The sequence below is a fragment of the Pagrus pagrus genome (genome assembly GCF_965226575.1).
Source record: "Pagrus pagrus genome assembly, chromosome: 3".
Lineage (NCBI taxonomy): Eukaryota > Metazoa > Chordata > Actinopteri > Spariformes > Sparidae > Pagrus > Pagrus pagrus.
The window spans coordinates 14,715,711-14,742,413 of record NC_140187.1 but is presented as its reverse complement, the minus strand read 5'-3'; the positions used below and the strand labels follow the sequence as shown (position 1 = coordinate 14,742,413).

At 42.1% G+C, this 26,703-nt stretch overlaps 1 protein-coding gene across 2 annotated transcripts in view; it reads right to left on the bottom strand.

The window, feature by feature from the left end:
- Nucleotides 1–3,081: 3,081 nt before the first annotated feature.
- Nucleotides 3,082–26,703, bottom strand: part of foxj3 (forkhead box J3) — a 79,655-nt gene continuing 56,033 nt past the window's right edge. Inside the window, exons 3-12 of one of the 2 annotated variants that reach the window (XM_084348157.1) lie at nt 25,695–25,769; nt 22,615–22,698; nt 21,078–21,179; nt 17,158–17,286; nt 14,491–14,665; nt 11,613–12,125; nt 10,901–11,002; nt 10,143–10,334; nt 8,901–8,999; nt 3,082–8,790 (exon numbers count right to left, since the gene is read on the bottom strand). In XM_084348157.1, coding sequence (XP_084204283.1) covers nt 8,678–8,790; nt 8,901–8,999; nt 10,143–10,334; nt 10,901–11,002; nt 11,613–12,125; nt 14,491–14,665; nt 17,158–17,286; nt 21,078–21,179; nt 22,615–22,698; nt 25,695–25,769 — 1,584 coding nt within the window. In that variant the 3' untranslated portion in view covers nt 3,082–8,677. The remainder of the gene's footprint in view (nt 8,791–8,900; nt 9,000–10,142; nt 10,335–10,900; nt 11,003–11,612; nt 12,126–14,490; nt 14,666–17,157; nt 17,287–21,077; nt 21,180–22,614; nt 22,699–25,694; nt 25,770–26,703) is intronic. The other variant, XM_084348158.1, reaches the window with a different exon arrangement.

Sequence of the window (26,703 nt, the reverse complement as noted above, 5' to 3'; positions counted from 1 at the left end):
TTGACCTGCCTCTTCTGTCTCAAGTTCTGAAGGACCAAGGACGACAGATTCTTCCTCTTCTGATGTCAAAGGAAGAGGTTCTTCTACTACAGTATTCTCATCAGGGACAATTAGTAAAGGGTCTTCTGGGACTGACTCTTCTGATACTGTTTCCTCTGCAGCCTGGACCTCTTGATCTGCCTCATCTGTCTCAAGCTCTGCAGGGACAAGGACAACCGATTCCTCTTCTTCTGGTTCTGTCTTTTCTTCTGCTTCTGTATTGTCATCAGGGACAATAAGTACTGGTTCTTCTGGGGCGGCTTCTTTTTCTGCATTTTCCTCTAGAGCTTCATCTTCTGAAGCTTCTAAAGGAAGGACTGGGATTGGTGCTTCTGAAGCTGGATCCTCCACACCATTCTGTCCTGGGGACTCACTCTCTACAGCAACAGCTGGGACAACTTCTTCTGGAGATGCCTCTTCAACAGCAACTTCTACAGGGACAGTGTCCTCCTCTGAAGACTCTTTTGGATCTGCAGCCAAAGGCTCCTGAGGGGCTGATTCCTGAGATACAGCTTTATCGGAGACCTGATCTTCGATTAAAACTGGTTCTGGTTCTGTCACAACAACTGGAATGTCTTCTTTAGCAGGTGATTCCTTAGCAGATGGAGCATCTTTCTCTGTAACAACTGGTTTCTCCTGAATTGGTTCTTTCTGACTGAGGTCTTCAGGAACTGGTTGTTTGGCAACAACAGGACGCTTAACAACTTTGCGAGCTGCAATAGAAATTAGAGGTTCATCAACAAGTTGAACTGGTTCTCCAGTGCATCAACAGTATAGCCATTTGGTATCTTATTTAAATTAGTCAACAAAGGAAGCCTTATTTACCTCAAATCTGTTTTAATACATATCAAAACAATAAAATACAGAATTTATAGATATGTAACATTTCTGCATTTGAAAGTCTTAAAGGGACTAGACCTTGCATACTTTAAAATGAACCCCATGTTGATTCAACTGTAATTATATTCAAGCCAACGTGCGTTTCATTTGGTTGCCTGTTGCTCTAACTAACATACAGTATATTTACAATGTATTTATTTTCTTTTAATAAATAAAGTTTCTCATTAGTTTTGGATCGCTTAAAATGCACAAATGTTTTTTCTATTTACATTCAACTGAGCTCAATTTAGTGTCACATATTAATTTGTACTTGAAAGCTAAATGTAATCTAAAGGGGTTTTGAAGTAAAGCATCTCATCACAAGAGCCATTTTCCAAAGTAAACCATACAGCACACTGCGGCTCTAAAAATCAAATGTAACGACTGCTGATTATGTAACAGCTAAGATCTCCAGAAGGAGGGTGTGTAGTGATCCAAGTTTAGTTCACATGTCTCACAGGGCAGTCTGCTGTGTCACTGAACAGGCCATGAAAGTATTTTGAGATATATTTGGTTGTTACATTCAGGAACAGGAGTTTTATTCTTGTTTTACGTGGGTGACTGAGGTCAGTTCCCAAACTGAATGCATATTTTTATTATTCATAGCTAGAAAACACCTAAAGCAATATTTGCCTTTCCCTGTCTTCTTTTCTGTTGACTCACAATCTACCTATTATGTAACACCAAACACAGGTTACTAAATTAAACAACAATTTTATGTACTTGTCTCACATATTTCTGAATTAAGCTGGCTGTTCTACATTGTTTTCCAGAGAGGCAATATGTTGATAATGCATAAAGCAGCTTTGCAAGAATATGTCATTGATCGAGGACAATTTAAGTATTTCTTTCTGATATTTCCATGATTATCAAACAAAAGGAGTTTAGAAGAAATACCTGTCTTGCGTATTGGTGCTGATGAGCACAGGTGAACAGTTAACATCAGGGTCAGCAGGAGCAGAGAGGAAGCTTTGAACATGATGTCCGTCTGATCCGAGTCCTTTCATTAGAGTCAAACAACTCCCAAAAACTCCAATACAGCAGTCCGACCGGTGCCCCAACTGTGAGGGAATATCCCACTGAAGCACACGTGTAAGGTGTCAGCATGGACACATGACGTGACACACCATATGGAAATATTGGGAGGGTGCTTTAAGGGCCGGGGGAGGTAAAAAGAGAAACCTTCAGTGAGATCACATGGACTTCTTCTACAAGACACCAACTGTTGGTTATCCTGGATCAAACTTCCAGCAGCTTGAGCACTTTCTTAAAATGGAAAAAAAGCTATATGAAGTTGTATGAAGAAGTATTCACAACAATCTACTTTTGGTCCCTTTGTTGAGTGGGAAAGAAGTTCATGCACTGATTTTTTGTGGTCAAGAGGCAAACTCATTTTCCAAGTTTAAAAAAAATGTAATTTTCCACATTCATTTTTGTTTCCATTTACAAGTAAGGTATGTGCAATAATTGACTATCATGGTTAATGATGACTGCATATAAAAAATGATGAGCTCTCCATTTAATCTCAAAAACATTGGCTACTTTTAAGGTTGAATATTATTTACTCAGAATAAAGAGGAGCCAGAAAACCCTGACACTGTGGTCTGAAGTGGAAGAAAAAGTAAAACTTGTATGTTGATGATACAGTGTACCTCCTAAGAAATGCCTGAATATGTGTTTGCATGTATTTATAAGTGATTTTTTATCCAACTAAATGTGTGTAGCATGTGTTTAAATTTGGATATTGTGTTAATAACTCCAGTTTTTAACCACATTGTGTTTTTATGAAAATGTTCCCATACTGTCCTGGTCTGTTGCTTCTTTGCACCTCTGAGCTGCAGCTTACTACCGCCAGACATTGTTTATAATGTTAATTACCTTTTTTATTGTTATTTCACCTTTTATTTGTTCTCTTTTTACCTATTCGCTGTTTGTTATAGCGTCAAGTAAAGAAGCTGCATACCGATATTCTAATTCTGATTCTTGTGTTGCCAGTTAATATTCATGTTGTTGTTGTTTATGATGTTGTTCAGAGGAGACGCTCCTATCATGACAGATTGTAAAATGGAACAAAAAGATATCTATCTGATCTGATAATAATGATTTTATATTGATAATATTGACAGAACTTTTCAGGAACAAAGCTCAAACAGCACATTAATCCACAGTGAAGTTACCATATTTTATTTCTTTAAGTGCCATTCATGCATATTGGGGGAAGGGGGTGGGGTGGGCGGTGGTATCGACAATTCTAATAACACTTGAGTTATTTTACAGCACTAAACGAATACAAAGAGTAGCTGTGTCACCTCATTGGACAACAAAAGTAATAAACCGTGCAATAAACAAAAAAAGGACAAATAGGAGAAAAAAATACAAGAAATGACAAAGACAAAATCAAAAAAAACAAAAAAACAAAAACAAAAAAACAAACCAAATATATATTATCAACACTGAAACACTGAATGTAGAACCATAGTACAGGTAAAAGGTAGTGTCACACAAAAAGCCAACGCATTTTCATCACATATATACAATATAGATATATACATACTGTCACCCTCTGATTGGACAATAACAAAATACTCTATTCTTTTACCTCCTCTCTTTCGTGAATAAGACCCACCCCCTGCCTTGATACCCCACCCCCAAGAGGAAAAAAGGGATGATTGAAAAGACATATATGTACAAGCACAACAACACACCAGCACTGAATAAAATAGGCCCCAATCAGCAGTACTTGTTGGCAGTTCTCTCCCACATTGTAACAAGGCTTATTTATTATTTTTTTTAATCTTTTAATCTTTTTTTTTCCCACTAATAGTAATCTCTCTGGCAGGTACATGTCCAGCGGAATTTAAAAACTTAAAATCGTCTTTTCTGATAAAAACAACTCACACAAGCCAACACACAAATACACACACACGCGCACACACATACAGACATAATGTAAAATTGTGATTGTGATCCAGTCATTGTCTTCAACTTTTTCCCTTTTAGCCACATCCGTTAGCTCGTTTTTTTTTTTTTGTTTTTTTTTAGTAGCTCGTGCGCTCACAGTCTTCACCTGGAAGAGCTGAAACACACGTCACCTTCACACCAACCAACGACTCACAGGACGTTCTCTATTGTAGCTCCATAGAGTCCGAATGAAAACACAATGATGCTCTTTTTCCTCTGCTGTCTTCAAGTTGCAGTCCTTTGGCCCACACTCACCTAAAAGAGTCACGATTTGGGTCACTCAACTGACTAAGTGGGCGCTAATTAAGAAATTCTGGCAGTTGAACAAAACTCATAGTTGAGATCCACAGGCAAGGCGATCCTCCACGTACAGCGGACATTTCATATACAAAGACAGACAAAAACATCGCAGAAGGAAGCAGGAGTGGACAGGTGTGATTGGCAGGAAAAGAAAACACAAAGCTATTACCTGAAAATATAAAAAAAAATGAATGGCAGTATCATCAGTTGATAGAAGAGAACTTGACTTCATCTGCAGCACAGTGCAGTTTAACAGAAGATCGACGGTATAAAATTGGGCTGGGTCTAGCTTCAAATAACCTACATGTGTCTATTTATATCCGATAAAACAACCGTGTGAGACTTGAAAGTGCCTTTTCTCACAATTACAAATATGTAATATCATAAAAAAGAATCCATGATTGTCATCCAATATGAAAACAAGACTACGGTGACCACTGGAGCCCCTCGTTGCTAAATTATCTTAAAAGGAATAGTTTGATATTTTTGGGAAATATATTTATTTGCCTTCCAGCTGTGAGTTTGATGAGAAGATCGATATCTTTATCATGTCCGACAGACAGTAGACAGTTAGCTTAAAGCTTGGGTTGGTAAGTTCTTCCAGAAGCGTTTTTTGTTATGTTGTAGCGAATTTCTTTGCATCTGAACAGCAATGAATAATTCAAATGCTCACAATAAAAAAATAAATTAAAAAAAACCTGTAACTGCGGCTGTTGCTAGCCTCGTGTCTTTCAGGCTACCTGTCAGTCTGCTGACCTAACCTTTCGAGATAAGCTTGTGACAACTAATTTTCATGTGTTTACATGATTATGGCATTTTGGCTTTTAACACAGTTGTTTATGTTTTGATGAGTCTAAAAGGCTAAGAGAGATTGTCGAATGTAGCGAGCTAGCCGCTGATACATCTCCCAGCTGAGAGCTACGGGGCAGTCTGTTTGGTCAGGCATTTTGCGTTCATGTGTTTCAGAGGAGTGGCTCTGAAGGGAGGAGGTGGGAATTTTTTGGTTGGACACTTAAATAAATTTAGCTCACTTTTGCTGGTTTCTACAGTCCTACCAACCCAAGCTTTAACATAAAAAACTGAAAATAGGGGAAACAACTGTCCTGGCTGTGTCCAACGGTGACAGAATACAGCTACCAGCACCTCTAAAGCTCATTAATTAACATGTTATATCTCCAGAAGGTGACGACACCCAGACAAGAAATAGTCCAGTAAACAACAATAACTCGTGGTTTTTGTAGGGGGGCTTCCAGGTGGACTGCGTTACCTTTGGACACAGTCAGTCTAGCTCTAGCTCCTGTTTACAGTCTTTATGCTAACAGGCTGTAGCTTCATATTTACTTTACAGACTTAAGTGATAACAATCTTTTTAGCAAGAACACAAATAAGTGTATTTCCCAAAATGTTGAACTATTCCTTTTAACAAGGACTCACAGTGTCATAGATGCAAAGCACCACTCAGAGTTCAGCAGCACTGCAGAGGAGAAATAATCCTGTTCACTGTCAACTGTGGACAAAGCCTCATAATTACCTCTCGGTGTCAGATAACTGAGTGCATGAATAAATGACAGAATGATTTAGTGAGTGAGATCCAGGGGGTGCTTTGCATCTTAAAATCTGTTACGATCAATTAAAAGGTGTGCATACGGTGTTTTTAATTTTTCTTTTTAACATAATGTCTCTAAAGTTCAGCACCTGTCTGATTGAGGAGCCACTTGTTCGAGGTTTCCAGAACCGCTGATTTCCCTGTTCTGTGCTTGAGAAACCCACAAATAATAAAAAAAAAACTGCACGTCTCAAATCTCATCTTTACTCACTGTGTGCATCTGCTATTGTGCTCATAGATAGCATAGAGATTGCAGCCATCAATCATAGCCCTAAAATTAAAAAAAAAACCTAAAACACACACACACACACACACACACGCACGCACACACACACACACACACACACACACACACACACACACGCACACACACACAGACTGTATGTACTGTATCATGAGTCACATTTCTCATTCTGTTATGATTGTATCATAGCAAAATCGCACGCTATTGAACTATCGCAACAAAACATTGGGCAGTTAAAAACAAGAATCGTTTCTCCATAATTTAAATGCCAGAAGTGACGATAAACACTGAGTGTAGCATCGAAAACTCACTTTGATGTACGACAGGCGGAAAAAGGCATGAATCTGGACGTAGAAACTTACAGTAAACTTGTGGTTTGTTGCCTTTTTCAAACATCTGATGCATTTCCTATTGATCATTAATCAAAGTATTAGGACATTTATGTTTGGGAAGCTTCCGTTTTTCATTTTAATACATTTTATCAGTCTATTGGTGATTTTTCCGGTCAGTGACGCTTGAAACCATTACTCTCAAAATTGCACACAGGCTATTTATGTTTTACTTATTACACTTTAATGTGGTTTGCATACAACTGAAGTGTAGATTATATGGTAAATATGAAGCCACCTCCAGCACACAATCAGCTTAGCTTACTCTTAGTTAGGGTGTAGTCTAACATTTTAGGAAACATACTTACATACTTAATTTGCAGAAAGTAACATGAGGAGAATCTGTATGGTAAATACGAAGCGACTGCCAGGTAAGTTTGGTTAGCTTAGCACAAAGACTAAAAACAAGGGGAAACAGTTAGCCTGGTTCTGTCTGGTAACTAAATTAGCCTACTAGCACCTCTAAAGCTCACAAATTAACAGAGTAACTTTGCAGGAAGTCTCTTCAACCAGCAAAAAAAAAAATAGAAAAAGTTTTTTAGGTTTAGTTATTACACAGATTAAATAAACAAGATATGTTGTGTTAATTAATGAGTTTTATAGATTCTAGTAGGCGGATTTTGTTGCAATTATACAGAGCTAGGTTAGCTGTTTCCCCAATTTCTGTCTTTGTGCGAGGCTAAGCTAACCATATTTAATGTACAATGTCCTCATCTAACTCACTTAGCAAAATACCATTTTCCCCAAAATGTAGAGTGTACCTTTAAAAAGACCAAGGAACTGACTTGAACAGCACTTTTAAACAACTACTTGCTTGCAAAGCAGAGTCCAACCGACACTAGGTTGTTGAGGCAGATATGAATACCAATATTTGAAAGTTTAAATAGATAATGAGATATTCTTTTTTTAAAACTCTTCCACAATTGTATTTCTTTAAAGAAATCTGACCATGATTGCTGAGCGGGATGCTCAGTTTGAAAATAAAACTTTCAAAATCAAAGCTGTTTCTAAATTATCACAAAAATATCTTTGACATTTCTGTACCGCAATTTTTGGTTACTTATTGGTCAATATTTATACCATTACCAGCTTATCAGTAATGAGCTAGGACTGGCATTACCAATATATCAGTCTGACTCTATTGCAAGCTATTTCATAATTTTTGAATGATGACGACTTGTTTAATGATCAATAGGCTAATCATCTATAACTGATGAACTTTACAATTAAAACTAGCTTGAGAATGTGAATTTGTTGAGTATTTATCAAAAGCTTCTGATTGGTAAAGCTGCACACGGAGAACCTAAACCTCAAGTTACTTTGGGTTGAATGAATCTTAAAAAGACATAAAATGTCTCGACTTCCCTGCTTTCACCTTTTTCTCACACTCATCATATTCACTCATCTTGAAGTGCTTGAGACAGAGAACAAAGAAAAAAAAAGTTGCTGTACTCCCATTACTAGTCTGTTGATGAACCTGATCACATTGGTTGGCTATGGAAAGAGATCACGACACTTTCTGTCATCTCTTTGTTTCAAATCAAGCCTGTTTAAACATTTAACACCCTGTTCAAAACCTCACTTATTGTAAACCTAACGTTACCACCGGTTCAGCCAACGTGGGGCCCACTTTCTCCCAAAAGTGACCAACGAGCACCATCACATTACTCACAGAGACGGCCTGTGTTTCTTAAAAACAAAAATAAAAACAAAATAATTTTTTTTAGAGAGATAGATGATAGATAGATGAGAGATAAACTCATCCAAGAGGCAGCTGAGGCCAATGTCAACACGAGAAGAATTACAAGCTGAACACGTCGCTCAAATCACATAACAGTTACGGAGCAGGGGGTCGGGGGGGAGAGGGGTTCGGACTTTGGAAGGCTGCTGGCTAGGGACGGGGAGAGGGCTGGCTGAGGAGCTGAGGAGCATGTGGTTTAGACGTGAATGTGTTCTACTTGTCTCTAGACAAGTACATAAGCAATCACTTGAACATGTCCGACTAAATATGATTGTCTTCAAATAAACATTTTCTAGTTATGCTTTGCTTTTGTAAAAATGTCAGGACTCTGAAGTTTGTCTTTCTCCAAAGCTTGTCAAATGTTCTTCTGCATCCCGCTCACAGCGGCCTCTTCCTCCTCCACCTCCTCCTCCTCCGCCTCCTCCTCCTCCTGCGGCCTTTCAGCTCAGCCTGGCTTCCTCTGGCTTCCACCTCCTCTCCTCGCTCCCTTTTGTTTTGCAAAAGGAGGTCTGGGAGGGCTAGACAATGGAGTCCCAATCAAAGTCATCCTGGATGTCATCAGCTGGCATGCGATGCATCTGGAAGTTTCTGGTAGGTATCATGTGCTGCTGGTTCATCTGTGCATGGTGTCCTGGAGAGAAAAAAATCAGAATCAGATTCATTAATTAACAGTGGATACGAGGTGTCATTGTGGCTGTAAGTGATTATGTTGTCATGTTTTTCTCCGTGGCTTCAAGTCACCTGTCATTGTGGGTCCTGTGCTGCTCATAGGGGGCATGTGGGGATATCCTGGAGGACCCATCATGGACATGCTCTGTCTGGAGTCCATGTAGAGATTTCCTGAAGAGGGAATAAGAACAAATCTTTATTTTAAGCTTTAATTAAACCAGGTAATACACCTGTTAAGATACAATTCAAGCAATGTACTGTCAATGTACAGGAGTAACGAATTATCTCAAATTATAGCACCTACAGGTGTCAAATCATGGTCTATAGTTCTATTTACATGTCTGGACACATAATATTATCATCTTTGGGGTGGGGTCAGGCTTATATAATTATAGTATTTCATTTTATTTTAATTTAACTGCATTTTATGTTGTATATTATATTTTTCTTCACATATCGTTCAGCTCAACTTTGTAACTTTGGAGTTTGTGAGTTACAGTACATGTGAGCTCAGTCGAGTTACATTAGGCGACACTAATGAGGTTTAGGGGGCAGAAACGAAAGCCTAATTCTGCTACACAAATTTGAGCTTATTTTTTCAGACATTCCTCTCAACTTTTGTTTTTTCCAAGTTAATTACTGAATAATTGTATCTCTTCAGGCATCTAAAATTATGCAAATATATTAAGGAAAAGAAAATATTGTTAAGTTAAGCTGGGCGCAACTGGTATATGACACATGCAGCCGGTAAGGAGGGGTTGTGTTGACTTAAGAGCTCAAAAACCAAAAAGGTTGGGAATACTGGTGTAAAGGGCAAACAGAGCTTATATTATATTATATTGTATTATATTTTATAATATTATATTACATTCTATTATATATTATAAGGACAGAGGATGTTGTTCACTGTACAGATTGTAAAGCCCACTGAGGCAATGTGATTGCGGGCTGTGTGCCACACATTTGACAATGCATATATATTTATTTTTATTATTATTACTTTTTTATTTATTTTTTACACTTTTTGGAGTTTAGAGTTTTAGAGGGTGAAAAGACCTCGTAACTATAGTGACGTTGTTGTTTTGAAGTTTTAAACTACATGAGCTATTCCTGGAAAACAAAACCAGATTACAGGGAGTCAAACGTGTCTGAATCTGTCAAGATGCACGATGTAGATATCTTCCTTTCTTATCACTTTAAAAACATCCAGAAACTTTCCTCATCGTCAAAACAAAAGCTCATTGTGACAGCTACATAAATTAAATCAAAGCGTGACATAAATAGGGTTGTAGGATTATGGAGCGAGCGTTTAACCTGTGTTGATGTGCTGGCTGGGTTTGTTGGGGTGCATGGAGCCATGACAAACAGGAGGCTGCACTGCCCCCTGTGGCTGGATTACACCGGTGCGGGCAAAAAACTGGTTGATGGACGAGCAGAGGTCGGCGATCTGGGTGGGTTCCAGGGACCAATTGTTCAACTCTGCTTGTCTCATACTCTCTCTTAATCCTTAGAAACATAAAAGACACATTTATAGACACAACAAACAGAGTTACTATCAGAGCTAGAGACTGTTTCTGTCTGTAAAATACCTTTGTGACAATGAAATGTATGAAACTGCACCAGCTGACTGTCCATGAATAGAATACATTTTAGTAGGGAACTAATTTACAAGCATGAAGCAGAAACTTTGGTTGCAATATGTATTCATCATGTCAGTAACCTTCAGTGGGTGATATTTAAAAAACATCCTACCTTGCAATCCTAGACTGTAATTGGATAAACTGACCTGCTGAGCTCAGTGTTTTGGTAATTAAACTTGAAGGCAGTGTTATTTAATTGAAGAGCTCAGTTTAATTAAACTCGTAATCAACTCCACAGTGTCAACACTTCAGCACTCAATCAAAAGCTGGGGCAGGACTGTACTATCGGCTCCTGGCTTGAATTTTTTTTATTCTTTCTGTAATCTAGAAAAACTTTAATCTCCCACAAATAAATCAAAAACATTAGAAATATGACTATATGTTTATTTTTTGTAAATGCAATCAGGTCTATTGATAGTGTCCAAACCGCACCTTGGAAAGGTGAAAGGTCGACATCAGCCCAGTTATAGCTGCTAGCAATACGACAGCTTTCTTTCAGTGCATCCAGATTTGGGTACCAGTCAGACAGTAAACCTGCAACACACACACACACAGGATACTATCTGTAACATTACAAAATAAGAGACTTGAAGGATACAAGTAATTCTGATTCCAACACCAAGCTCACTCCTGGGACAAATACAGATTTAGTCCCAATTACATCATTTATGGAAAACTGCACAATTACTGCTGCTGGAATTATTATTTACTGTGGGTTCACTTATTAGGCCAGATGATGCATTTTCATTATAGTCACATTTTTATAGCTGTGCAGGCAGTCTCGTAGTGTTAAACGAATGAGAAGGTAACACCAAATAAAACAGTTTATCAGGCTTTTTAACATTTCAGCTCAGCGTTGTGGCCACTAGGAGGAGCCAGTCGACTCTGCAAGAGCTGCTCGAGTCACTGGATGCAGCATTGCTTTGTTCTCACCACAGCACAGATAATAAATCAGATGATGATTTACTGCTTTACCACCTGTAACAATTTCTCGACGCTTTATGACAAAAACAATGAGGACTGATAGGAAACTGCATTCAGCTGTATTTGTTTTTGTCGATGTGTATGCATGATGAACAGGATGAGGAGGAAACAACACGGCGGCGCTGGTTCAGAGAAGACAACGACAGGCAGAGGGTCTTACCTGTGTTGCAGGCCATCTGTTGCTGGGTAGGATGGGGCTGGTGGGAGAGGCTCTGATGCTGTTGTCCGTGTTGAGAAGGGTGCTGGCTGTGCTGCGTGTGTTGGGAGGGGTGCGGCGTGTGTTGCTGTGGGTGCTGGCCGTGGGACGGGTGCTGCGATGGGTGCTGCCCATGCTGGGAGTGCGCAGCATGCTGGGGATGCGCAGCGTGCTGGGGATGCTGTGGGTGCTGACTGTGTTGGCTGTGCTGGGCGTGTTGGCTGTGTTGGTTGTGTTGGTTGTGGGGGCCGCCGTGCTGCGAGAGGTGCTGTGCGTGGGGCGAGCCGTGGCCGGGGTGGGCCTGGGCAGGATGGGACAGAGGCACCTGGCCACTGTTGGCGGAGTGGCTGTTGGGGTGGTTGTTGGGTTGGTTGTTTGACAGGCTGTTCTGAGTGCTAATGGTGCCACTGGGGGAGTGCTGATAGGAGCAGGAGGTGTGTGTCTGCTGGGAAGAATCTGACGGTATGCCCATCAGACCTGGAAAACAAAACACACCAACACAAAGCTTGAAACAGTCCTGAATCGAAGACTGGATGACAGGAAATGATGCAAACAAATAATTTCAATCATTGATAGCGCTGGTAGTCCCTTTTAATTATAGATTAATTTGCTGATTATTTTCCAAATTAAGGAATTAGTTGTTTTGTCTATCAGATTTTCCCAGAGCCCAACCTGACGTGTTGATACATCTTGTTTTGTCTTCTTCAAAAAATCCTCGAATATTCAAGGTACAATTGTATGAAACAAAGAAAATTAGTAAATACACTGATACACTAATACGCTTTTCACTTGAAAATGGCTCTAACAACTCTTGATCATCAGAATAGTCACAAATTGATTTTCTGTCGACCAACTAATCGTTTATCACGCAAAAAACGCCTAAAGGGCTTCAACTAATGATTATTTTCATTCTTGGTTAATCTGTCAATTATTTTCTCAGTTAATGAAAAGTGTCGATCAGTGTTTACCAAAGCCCGAGATGAAGTCCTCAAAGAAACCTGAAAATATTCAAATTTAAGAGGCTGGAATCAAATAATTTTTACCTTATTTATTTATTTATTTTTAAATTACTCAAAACAATTGATTAAAATTGTTTGAGATTAATTTAAAAGTTGATAACTAGTACCCATTTGTCCCAGCTTCTCAGCTGTGAGAATGTTACGCTTTTCTCCATATTCTTAGTATATATTGAATATATTTGAGTGTTTGGGCGAAAGCAATTTAAAGACGTCACCTTATGTTCGATCAAATCGCTGGATCTAAAATTAATTGAAGAGTTAATTGACGATGGAAACAGCTGTAGTTGAAGCCCTAGCCGGGGAAAAGAGACTTTCACATGGTTTCAGATTGTGTTGAAGTGCGTTATACTTACACAGCTCAAACACACAGACAGCAGGGTCTTCACATGTAAAACCAGCCACTTAAGGTCTTGTATCTTAACATCTTACAATAATGGGATCTGGGCCTCCCGTGTTTTAGTAGTTCTACACTTGAGACAGACCAGCTGCCATTTTGTTGTATCGGGGAATGACTCAGCATTAGTTGTGTCTCTGAGGTTCACGAGCCGGAGCTGCCGTCGCCTCTCCTCTCTAGCAACACAGCCTCTGGATCGTCTTTGACAAATTTATTGTACTGCCACGCGGCTCTTTAACAGACAGGACTGGAGCATGAACATCTGCACAACCTACTGCAATCATCTGAGTGGCAGGGAGTGGTCTTAAGAGGCCCTGTCCTTCACAGCTTTGGCACAGTAAACCTATTTCACTGGAGTGCTTTTAGAGCTGACTCCGGCCCTGCACCTCCACAATCGGCACGTAACACTCACTGCAGGGGTGACAAAGGTGCATCTCTTATCGGCACAGAAAGCCCATTGTCCAACCAGGGAAATACAGAAAGCAATTAACGCGGCACCAGAATAATAATGCGAGCTCATTACCTATTATCAAAGCCAGTGAATTAGCTCACTGTCTACAGCGGCAGAGTGTGAAATCCTCTAGCTCGATTATTTACGCTTTTTAATTGCTAGAGCTTGTCTGACTAAGAGATTTCACTTTTATGCGCATAAAAAAAGGTAACAACTTTCAACTAATGAAACATAGATGATAGATTAAAGGAGAGGAACTCTTTGAAAACATTAGCATGAAATGCATTTGATTTGTGAAAGTAGGTTATACACAGAAAGCTCAGTCTACTTTGCTCATAACCCGCTTGTCAAGTGCTCTTTGTTTATCAGTCAATCAGATTACAAGCAAAAATGCATTTTTGTTCTGCGGGGACTCACAGGCTTTTTGGAAGACTGTGCTCCATCCACCACTATGTATTATATCATACAAATTCCCCATCATTATGACAAATGAACCTCAAATCCAACAGATTTATTGAGGACTTGGGCTGCCTCTAACCTCTTCCACTTCTTCTGATGAATTGCAGCAGCATGAGAAACCATTTCATGACAAGACGCTGAAAACTTTCATGTGATTTGAAACGGTGTACTAATTCTGAATTAGCCATTAAATAAATGCAATAACATCTCTTTACATCCTCTAATTAAATATTTAAGACATGAACTCTCAGGCTCTGCTTTTGAATATGAAATGAGGCCTTTCATACATTGCTCTGGCCATGAATACTACGCTATAATACAGTATAGATTTACGCTATAGACTAGTCCGCCTGTTGAATACCTGCTCACTCCTCAGTAAACCTAATTAGTGCCTAAAGACTCTCTATAGCCACAGCTGTTAAGAACAAATCCACATTAGGAAAATCGTTCTGAGAATCACCCTGTTCCTTGATAAACGAAGCTTAGGTTTCCACTTGATTCTCCCTCGAGGCCACTCACCTTGTTGGCTGAAGGACTGCTCAAAAACAGACTTGTAAAGGCTGCGGAAGGAGGCACTGAGATCTTCAAATTCAGAAAACAGGAGCTGCTTATCCCTGTCTGGCATGTTGTACTGGGACTGGGGGGGCTGCTGCAGGCTCATTGACTGGGACACGGGCTCTGGGTGACTGGTCACCTGTAGAGATGAAGCGATAAGGAGAGTTAGAGATTTACAAGAGCAAAGAGCGATACAGAGAGCAAAGTAAGATGTTTAATGTTTAATCTGTGAAAGTAGACTGGCTACAGTTCTGCGCCACAGACTACAGGGACTACTGATGCTAAGAGAAGCAGGCTATAATGTTCAAACATACACATAAATAATATACATACTGTTCAAAGATACCCCTCCATCATGGAGCCAGGGAGAAAAATAAATCAGAAAACCTTTGGAATATTTAATTCAAAGTGGTGGTTTATGTGCATATACGCAGCAAGTCAAATACGAGGATCGTTTCGAATCCTCTGAGACACTACTGTAAAAATGTTCTTCTGTATGAAGAGGTGTCAGTCAACACAACATTTAAAGAGCGATTACACAAACCGCAACAATCTAGGTCAGTGCTTACCGCCTTGGCTCACATAACATTAAGAGACCAACTCGAATGGACACAAACCCAATACTCAGGTGGCCAAGCAAAATGTATTTAAAACAAAATCAATAGCAATACCTTGTACAAATAAGCAACCATTTCATCCATGTATTTGTGTGGGCAGTCGGTGTTATGCACCGGCCCTGGGTGTGAGACAGAAAGCATTGTTCCCCTCCAGCAACGAGTTTGTCTACGAGATTCATCACGGTGAGAGCAGCGATGCAAAACCATCGCTATTTCACAAAGCGGGACCTGACCCGCGTCCACTGTGGGCTAGCATTACAAGAGAGGTCACGTCCAATTTTTGATCATAACATCTTCCTCTTCCAAGATGTGGGCAGGCTGCTGAAGTGCATGGCTCACAGTCTGGCTTGGGTAAGAGTGAAGAGGTGATAATAAAGCCAGAGTGTTTACTGTGAGCTGCTGCTTTGGCTGCGAGAGAGAGAAAGAGAGAGAAAAGAGAGAGACAGCGAGAGAGAGCACATCCATCAGGCTGAGCCGATCGATGCCCAGAGCCTGGAGCAGGGAGCACTCCAGGATGCGGGAGGACCACACCAAAGAGGGGGCATCTCTGGTGGGAGGACATCAGAAGAAGCGCTTCTCTTTGTCTGGATTCCAGGAGCGTGCACATTTTTCTCTGTTTCCCTTAACCCCCTTCCTGATGTTATACTCCAGCGCATGTCCACCCTGAACCTCGGTCTATTGCTGTCTACGGCTCAGCTCCTGTGAAGAAAGCCTCCTGGGGCTTTCTGATCAGATGAAATATGGGATACAGTGCATTTTCTAAGTCTGGCAATGTTTCATTTTCATTCATTCAGTGACTGCGCTACCCCCACAGTTTGAAAAATGTGAATAAAATTAAAATTTATCATTTGGCTTTGGCACTTAGTGCAAAAAGGAATCATCAATTACACCACATTTATATAAATATCTTGTTATAAATATCCAACTAAGAGACTTTCATAAGCTGCAACATCGACAACCAGGATTACCAGAATCCTCACACCTACACTATTAATTTCTATTCGCCCTTTGAAGGAACAGCAAAGCTCAATATATTTGTGGAAAGAGAAAGCAGGAACTTATTTGGTCTGTGTTTATACTGTAACGGTGCATAACGTAGATTGAAAGGTGCAAATGAACCAGAAGTCTTCAAACAGTCCAAGAGACCTGACCCACCCAGCACGGAATTTGGATCAGGTCCAATTTATATACAATCTAAATGTGTTTTTAACACAAGAAGGGAAAAGGTCATTTATCGCTACTCAACAACTGTGACTGATCGTTAATTAGTGGCGCATCATACTGGTGCCAGTGGCAGTTTTCTCTCTTTATGTGAATGTGTTTAGTGCCGTCAACATTTTGGATCACAGCTCATCATCCTCAGGTATTTTCAGACTGGGGACTGAATTAAGTTTGTTTGTAGTGTACAGCAGAGGGGTGATAAGAAATTAGGAGAGATGGTGAATGACGTGTAACAAACGTCCCTGGCCAGACTCATACTGGGGACACTGTGGTTCACAGTTAGTTCTTCATCCCCAGCTCACCAGGGCAATGCAACTGGGTATCTTTAGTTTAAAATTACTTCAGGCTAGAGCCCGACCAATACTCCAGTAAAAAAATTCACATGTCAATATATCGGCCAGTGTACACTTTTTTTGCAATGATCCCTCAAATGTGGTTATCAAGCACTTGTGATAAAGACGTAATGGAGGCAGGATATTTTACATTTCATCAATAACCTTTTTGTATAAAATGACATCAGTGCACTGACACAGTGAACTTCACCGTGAATGTAATAATTATAAATTACCCCAGGCATCTTTTTCTGCATTAGAGTCCTTTAAAATAAAATAAGTTTTCCTATTGGCACATAACGGACAACATAAACACCGATACTGATATATCTGTTATAGGCCAATATCGGCCAAATGATATCGTTTGGGCTTTACTTTCAGCCACTCCACTACAGATTTTCCAAACTTCTAAGATGTACCCCATCACTGTAGAGTCGTGTCCCTGTGAAGAGTGGTCTTACCGGTGTATAGCTGTGCACGCTGCCCACACTGTTGAGATTGACGGAGGCCAGACTCTGATCAGACAGGCTGTTGTTAAGGCTGCTTCTTGGACTATCACTCCCTTCCTGGTCTGTGTTGTACAACGCCACCTGAAACACATACATGCACATTAGCTTATTCTCTTGCAGACACACACACAGTAACGTTACCAATATCATCTCCAGTCTTGCCATCAGCAAGCATGTCAGCATTCCTCTGAGATAATGAGTATGAAAGGTAATGTTGGTCTATAGTTAAACAATGTAATTTAGAATGGGAATGTAAAGCCTGAGCATGTGTGTGCTGCATGCAGTGACATGCCATAATAGCAGAGTACTTTGTTTTCACTTTATAAAGAGTGTGTGTGTGTGAGAGACACAGGGTGCTGCTGAACACCCACCACAGTCACTGAGGGGTTCCAGCTGAACGTGTAAAGGGGTCTGGAGACAGCTGAGACATTCCCATCACTAAAGGTCACACTACTGGCGATGTCAGCCACATCTGCTCACCAAGCGCAAATCCGTTTGGGACAGCTAACAAAGGATTTCAGTGCAGCCGAGACACTGACCTTTCAATGTAGCAGCAAAACTAGCCGAACCACTTCAGGACGACAATCTTAATTATCGTCTAACAAGGTTTAGCCCTCCTCCCACCCTTCCCAAATAAAGTGCGCCGTCAGACAATTAAGACAATAGTAAGAAGAACGATCCAGATAATGAAATTAATGATACCCTCAGAGAATAGCCCGTGTGTTGAGTTTTGTATTGTGAGAAAGGAATGGCAGTAACGCACTGATGGTGTGGCAGTGGAAGAGGGCCTGGCATTCGAAGATCGGAGTGTGTGCATGTGCTTGTGTGTGTCAGTCCATGACTGACTGCAGCATGGTGGCTTCTGCTCATCACTGTGAGTGGAACAGAGTGGGCTCTGTGCTCAGCACAATGAGACAGCAGTGGCAGCAGCCTTCAGGCAGGCGGATTGGCCCAGCCCTGCCCAGCACCCTGCCTCTCAGCAGCAGCAGCAGACTGAAGCCTCTTGTCTTATTGCTGAGGCGCAGCGAGCTACCACAGAGGCCACAAGGAGGCAAGGCGGCAAGGAAACCCTCTCTGCTCTGACTGATCGGTCGGCTGACTAACGTGCTGGTACGAATCCAGGACCCACACATGCAGAGTGAGAGCGTCTCATATTAAGCTTTTAATATGGAGCTTGGCTCCTGAGCTGGTAGAATGAGATAGAAATACTGCAATTTAAAAAAAACAAAAAAAAAACAGAGCGAAAATGCTGAATCCAAATAACACTGTACAAGGAAGAGGGGTGAGGCTGAGGGAGAGGGAGAGGAGAATAGGGGGCTAAGTAAGAGAAGCTCATTAGGCAACTCTAGCCTTCCTCCACTCAGTGTGGGCTTGGCTCCAGTGTTCATTAGCGTGAAGGGGAGCTCAATGAGCAGCTAAGACTGAAGGCTTAAGCACGTCCACAAAATCAGCCTTACAATGCTAATCAAAAACAGCGCGCCACAGAAATATAAATGTTATGTGTAATGAAGTCATAAAACAGGCTTATAGCCTTAAGTCTCTCACCGCAATCTATTTTTACTCCACTCACCCATAAAGTGTGATGATTTCTAAACCTCACTGCTCTGTGGTTTACGCAGACCCCAGAGTCCCCTGAGTGAAGACGCCCACTCGAGCACGCACTGTCACAGACGAACACCCAGTCACATCTCACCCACATACGTCGTAGACGCATGCACAAACACACATTTCTACAGCTAAAGATGTACACAAAGGTGGGCTAACACACACACGTACAAAAACACACAGACAGAGGCAGGCATGCTCATACAGGCAGGAGCGGCTCCACGGTAAATACTGTGTACGGTGTTAGCTAGCAGGCAAGCGAGTCAGAGATCTATTCTTAGCAGCGAATTAAGTAAAAAGCCAGAGGTGTCTTTTACATGGGGGCCTAATCTGGAGCATGAGACATGGATTATGAAATCAAAGCAAGATTGGCCCAGGTGTCTCCAACAATGCCAGCTAGTGTTCAGCACAATCCCTGCATGCAGGATTGAACAGACAGGGAGAGGCAGAGGAAGAGAGGAGGAAGGGATATGAGAGAGAGTGAGAGAGAGAAGAGGGGAAAAAAGGCCAGACTATTCATCAGCAAACACGCTTCCAACAATCCCCGCTTTCCCTTCATCATCACACTTCAGTGCCAGAGTGTCATCACATTCATGCCAATGTTTAGGGCCACCTCAGAACACAACCTTTGGGGGAGAGGGGGGGGGAGAAAAATCTGAGTCTGGTGTGTGAGAAAGGCACGAGTAAAAGAAGGGGGGGGACGATCTTGCGAGGAATGTCCGACAGGAGAGAGAAAGAGATTCTTGCTGGTTCAGTAGTCGTCTTGCCAGCGTCTCCCATTGGTCTATGTGAGAAGGCGGGAATGAGGGAGAGAGACTGGAATAGAAAGGGAGAGAGAGAAAAACAGAGAGAGGGAATTCCTGTGGCTTGGCACACTGCGCCGATAGAGGCGTGGCCTGTCGTGTGTTTACAGTGTAAAACAGTGAGAAACAAGCTCTCTCCGAGGAGTTAGGCGCTCAGATCTGTTGCTATCACACTTTGTCTTCTGTTCACTTCACCACCGTAACAGGTTTTGTCACAATCAAGTGGAAAAAAGAAAAAAGAAAAAAAAAGAGACAAATCAAAACTTCTTTTCATCAGCACTCACAGAAGTTCGATTTGTGGCGATTTAATGTTTTCTGCTTGTTGCTCTTCTGAGTTATTTGACTGGAGGTATTTGATGGCAGGAGTCCAGACTCTAAACTGTCAGCTCTTTACATTAGGGCCTCATTATGCTGTCACTGCTGGTGGAGACTGGTGCTGCGGCAAGTGCTTGTTTGTAGCAATCAGAGAGGAAAGAGGGTCATCTTTCTCCACACTTAGGCCCCTGAATCTGTCTGTTGCAGCAACATGAAAAACTCTGTGTTCTCCATAGAAGTGGCCCCTGGCTACTTGTCACTGACACGCTCGTCAAAACAAGCAGAAATACTCTGTAACATACTCTACATACATGTACACACACGTTATAACACACGCTGGCATATGCTTAGACTTTCGAGCCAACGTCATACACACATACTAACTCCTCTTTCCCCTGTTCACATTAAACGTTTTTTTTTTGTAATGCTTGCAGCAAATGAATAAGCCACTCTTGTAGGCTTTTTAAAAGTACACCTGAGAGCTGCCCCCACTGGGCTCAGAGGATGAGAGCTTAAGGTTAAAAAGCCTATTTAAATTTCAGAGTGAGCGGCACACTCATAGCTAACAGCTAGCAGTCCCTGTAGCTTTGCTCTGTGATGTACAAGTGTTTCCGAGCTTTTACACATTTAAAAAAAAAAAAGTTTTTAAAAGCTACAGAGAGCAGACGGGACCAAAAGTGGCAGCGGTCACCTGTAATGGTGTCACACAAACTGAGAAACACGACCCTGGGCGTCAACCTCCACTACAGGTGCGAATACAGAAACCCCATGCAGTGTGTGGTGTATCCTATTGCACGTCTGCACGGGACTGTGTAAGGTCTATCAGGTTGCAGCGTGCTAAGTATCAGTGTGAGCATCATATTTCCATGCTGAAGATAACAAGAACCTGCTGCCTGTTGTTGTAGAGGAAAAAGGTGCTGCAGTGCAGATAGTTGTGTATTTTGGTGTGGGTTGCATTGCGGAGAAGCTTTAGGCATATGAGCGTGTGCTTCTCTGTGTGTGCGTGTGTGTGTATCTCCCCTCTACTAGAGTGCTCCTCTCTCTGTGGGGAATAGTGCTGTAGGTGGTTGGAGAAGTGGGTGGGGTCAGGGTGCAGCCGTGTAGCCAGGTGTGTGTTGGAGCTGGAGGCTGGATGGCTGGTTGTAGTACCTTGTTAGTCACAGTGTTGATTGCCAGCGTTGGAGAGGCACTTCCAGAGATCATACACTCCATCCCCAAAGACTCCGACTCCAGGCTGTACGGCGTAGAAGCCTGTGGGGGTTGGGGGTGGGGTGTGGAGGCAGACAAAAAAAGATAAAAATTCAACACTATCCAATTATTAAAACACATGAAATCCCACTGCAGGTTTGCAAGACCTGTATAATGTTTGTGACAAATCTTCAGCGCAGACCAGACACATATCCATCTGCACGGTACAACAAAAATAAAATGCAACTATTGTCACATGACAGAGCAACACCTTTATTTAGGTCACATTTGAACTGTGCTTTCTGAGAAGATGGAGACAACCCCCATCCCCACCCTCACCTCCTACCAAACACACATACAGTACACACACACAGAGACACACACACACGCATGCCCCTGTCTTGCCATATAGACGCACTGTTGTGAGAGATAACTCTGCCATGCCTGTCTCCCAAAACTGCTTACTGTAAGAGGATTGGCTGCCAACAATACCATTTTTAATTCATGATAAACATAAATGAGATTTCACAAACTCTCAATTTCAATGTCTGAGACTCTTAATGGAATGCCTTGTAGGCAGACGGTGTCTAGAGGGATGGGAAGGAGGGGGGAGGGAGGGCGAGCACAGCGCATGTGTCCTACAGAAGACACACTCTTCACTCGGTGCATTCTTTTGTGTCATGCTCAGATCAGGAGAGCTGAATATTAAAAAACAATGTACTTCTCCTGTACCGTCACCGTGTCGTATATACAACCTCACACCAGCAAACAGTTTGTTGAATGACTGTGATAGCATTTCCATGCTGCAGGGCGACTACATTAACAGCATGTTAAGTTTTATGTAGTCTGTGTGCTCGCTTGTGTGTGTGTGTGTGTGTGGGGGGGGGTAGAGACAATGGCGTCTGTTAGCGTGCGCTCATGAGTCTGCCTTGCTGCCAGCCTAACAATCCCTCTCTCTCCTTGTAGCCTCTGGTCAGCCACATTGTGGGGAAGGAGGAGACAAGAGAGCGCTGCGTTGGGATGCCCCAGGGCCAGGTCAATCTGAGCAGCTCACTAAAACCTCTACAGCTGTACGTAACGCTGGACGAAACTCATCCATAATTAAAGACAAAAGCTACCGCTCAGAATAGCCGGCGCACAGCTCTGCATTAATTGATGTTTGTTAAAAAAAAAAAAGTGAGTGCAGAATGTAATGTATGTAATGGCTGCCTGGGGCATAGTTTATTAATAAGGACCCCACTTCATGACAGGCTAGCGAAGCAGCATGGAGAGGAGGCAGTTACATAAAGTCTGGATATGAACTCCTACTGAGTCTCTGTGTGTGTCTATGTGTGTGTGTGCGGTAGAGAAAGAGTGGGAGAGAAAGGAGGGTAAAAGGAAAAGAAAACTGAGGCAGAAGTAGAGACAAAGAGGCACAGATGAATCCTGAACCAAGTAGAGATAGAGACAGAAGCTTCAGCAGAGGAGCAGCATATGTAGTTTCTCTGACTACACTCACCCGCTCTCCAGACCTCGGCCTCTTCTTCGGCCGTGTTGGCAGGGCGTCCTCCTTTGGGTTGGTGTCGATGGCCCAGTAAGAGCCCTGCAGAAAAAAGAAAGACCCGTGAGCTGATAAAACACAACAGATCGCTCTTTCACATGGCATCCCTAGGCTGTTTGGACTGGACTGACGTGACAGGACACGAGCATCGGATCTTTCTTTGGCAATGTATTTAAAAATCAGGAGGCCTCACATCTGCTCTGCTAAAGTCTGTTCCATCAGCTGAAGCCTTTATTTGAGTTGATAGCTGCGAGTTTGTGCGGCGTGTGGGTGGGCTTTGTTAGTACGAAAGGCTTGGCTTTTCCTCCTCTGCGGCTGCTCCTCAATGAGAAGCTGGTGAGGGCAGCTGGTGGTGGTGAAATGCTAAGCCTTTCCTGAAGCTGTACTTCCTCAGCCTCAGGTACTGAGTCAGAGCGCCGTTGCCAAGGATGAAGGCTCCACAGTCTCAGTGCAGGAATGGAGGCAGCGCTAGCCCTGCCGTGTTGCTTTCTTCTGAGGTCTGAGCGAGGCTAATCAAGGAGAGAACAGTTGGGGCTGGCTCTGGGGCTGCAGCGAGCAATTCCACAAGCAGGCTGCATTATTTATCTTTGCATTCGGCCCCATTTAATTTATTTTTCAATGGTGTTCCTCCTCGAAACCAACGAGAAATCAGCTTACAGTACAGATTTTTACCCCAAGGCCCTGCAGGTTCTGAGTTTATTTTTAATATTTCATATGGCCCCTGATAAAATCTCAATTGTCAAGAGAAAGTGAGATCAGGACCTTTAAAATTACTTCCTTAGCAGAGAGAATAATTGTTATTTCCATAAGAAATTCTCTGAACAACAGGAGAGGCCACAGAACAAGCTGTATCTCAAGTATCTATACAATAACGGCTGCATACACAATGGCCTGCTCTTGTTAAAGCTGGAAAATCTGTTATTTTCACAGCTCACATACACAACTGCTGCAATTGTTAAAATGAAAAGCCACGGTTGGCCTATATTCGTCTGGGGGTTAAAATGATAAGTTTTAATATGTACAAGGCTTTGGGGTCAATTAACATTTTCCTCAGAGGGAAGGATAATTCACAGCACAATCAACCAAAGATGAAGAAACATCTCATATTGATGTAGGTTACAGTAAAATGCAGTGGAAACCTCATTACACACCCGATATTTTGTACAAGAAGCTTCCAAAAAAATGTTTGAAAAAAGGTGAGAAAAGTGTCTTGACATGTGATCCATCTCTGTGTTGAGATGCAGGGGTTAATTGCAGGGTGTACAGAGGCAGATGTTTCAAAATTAGGATTCAGACAGACAAAGCCAGGCTTGGTGGTGTTCCTTTTAATTAGGGGGGTGAAGAACACATTAAGTTAGCCCTCATGGGAGGGGAGTTTCTGCATTTCCCTACACAGACCCCAGGAGAGTTGGCAGGGAAAAAGAAAAACATATAAAGAGTCATTAAATTATTCACAAATACACTGCATTATACTGTAGCAATGCCAAGCGAAGTGTGTCCGTGGAGTCTGGGGCAACAACGTCGCAAAGCTACAATATTCACTGCAGCTATGAAACAAAGGATGCTGTAAAGATTTTTTTTTAAACAGGTCCTGATAACAAATGTGCTCACTTCCCAAAAATGATGGAGCTCATTTTCATACATCAACATAACTGATGTCATCTACTTCCCCTTTTGTGTGTAAATATAGGAAGGACGAACACAAGAAGCACACCGGTCATCCTGGAAACTCCGGGCCGAGACATGCGGCCAATTAAAATAGAGATTATTAACGGTAGCCTTCACAGGCTGCATTTCTACCTCCGAGGTAGACAGGGTGTGTATGTGTGTGTGTGAGTACAATACCAACCGTCATCTCTTACACCATCTCAGAGAGAGAGACAGACAGAGAGCGACATGACTCTCCTATCTCATCCAACCAGCAGTTCTCATATTCCTGCCACATTACAATATTGATGCAACATATCAAGAGCGGCTAGCGCCTCTTTGAAGTTGTCTTCGGGGGGGAGGGGGGAGGGAGGGAGTGAGGAAAATTCCAAATTAAACATTAAGGATGCGAGCATGTTGGCCATGCATTTGGAATGGGATCCATACAGCAATAGATTATTTTGTATTTAGTGGAGCAGCTCCCAGGAGTGTCAATATCAGAGGATTACAGCAAAACATGAAATTAGCATTCAGTCCCCATCCTCTACACAGCTAGGCGTAGCTCTTCATGCATGTGTCGGTGTGTACGTGTGAGTGCGAGTGTGCGTGCGCGTGTGTGTAATTATTTGTGCGGTTCCCTAAGCATATGTAGCGTATGTTCTGACAGTGCTGGGATGAAATCTGGGTTAGGCTACATATGGTTTATGGTTAGACCTATGCATGCCAGTATACTAAATATAGGAATATATGCTCCTTCTTCGGGAACTTCTCCGTGGACCAGGGGACACTATTTATCAGTTTGCTACAGATTGTGAAGTAAATCAGGCGGAAAAAAGCAACTGTAGGTGGTCCTACTGAGACTCAAATGTTAAATTAACATGTTGGACTTGGACATCCTTTAACAGAGAAGAAAAATGGAAGACTGAGAGCTGAGTAGAGAGCATATGAGGTCTGTTTTTTTTAGTAGGTTCAGCACCTTGAGTAAATACTTCAGGGACACAAGATTCTGGAAATGACCTGACTTCAACCTTGTTATGGCCCCATCTCTACCAGTCTTTGACTTTTTCTTCCCTCACCCACATCTGCCGTCTGTGCCGGTCCAACAAACTAGTCTCTCCTTACATTTGAAATGCAATTCTGTGGGGGTGGGAGGTTCATAATAGATTACGAGCATGCCATGCATTTCCAGACTGTCAGAGTCCTGGCAGCCATTCAAAGGTAACATTTTTCTAGCAGAGATAGCTTGATACACGGCAAAAAAAAATAAAAAAAATGTTCTAACAGAGAATGCTGCCAGCTGGGAAACTAAACACTTTCTTCTATTTGTATTTGCTTCATAGTTATATGCATTTGTCTCGGTTTGTAATAAAATTAATGTTTAAAAGGCTCACCTTTCCTGGGTCATCTTTGGAGCGAGGCACTTTGAGAAAACACTTGTTCAATGACAGATTGTGCCGTATTGAGTTCTGTGGGGGAAAAAAGAGAGAGAAAGCCGATGAGGTGAGTGAACACATATCAAAATTCAGATTACACAAACAAGTCTGTAGTAACTTGAGTGTTGAGAAGATCACTGCCAGCAGCAACGGGGACATACAACTTGTTGGCATGTAACATTTAGGTTTAGTCACAGCTCCTGTCATCGAGGTCAGCTCGTTTCAGTGGCATGAGGATCTGGCCTACAACTGTGTCCAGATTTCACTCTGCACGCATATACAGGAACTCAATCTGTGTACAAAGCCACCAGGAAGCAATATCTTTCATCAATGTCCAACAAACTGCATTTTGGTTGCACAAATATGTTGAATTCCACGGGTGCCAAAAATAGGAGCCAGAAGGAATCCCACACTGGGATGGTTGCTGATACCAGGGCCTGATATTAATTAATGCTTCAGCGAGCTCCTGAGGGGGCAGGAAATAAATTATGTAGATCATTCTGAAAGTTAACTCATTACAGTGTTACAAGCTACTCCACAGTGGTGAAGAGGGAGGTTCATCCAGCTGCCTGATTGGGGAGGCGAGGTGGGCTGAAGTAGCCACAAGGGCTGGAGAGCGATGCTCCAGGCCTGGGTTAACCAGCTACAGCAAGGCCCTCAGAACCAGCTGGAGGCAGGCCAGCGGAGGGCTTACAAGAGCCAATGGATGCACACGTTTCTCCACTCCACTTTATGGAGTGGTATTGACAGATGGCCACACTGAAAAGCTGTAGGATTCTCTGATGAGTTTAACGGATGCAGGAGATGAGTAGAGAGAGGCACAGAGAGAGAGAGGCACAGAGAGAGAGAGAGAGGCACACAGAGAGAGAGAGAGAGAGAGAGAGGGAGGCACACAGAGAGAGAGGCACAGAGCGAGAGAGAGAGGCACACAGAGAGAGAGAGAGAGAGAGAGAGAGAGAGAGAGAGA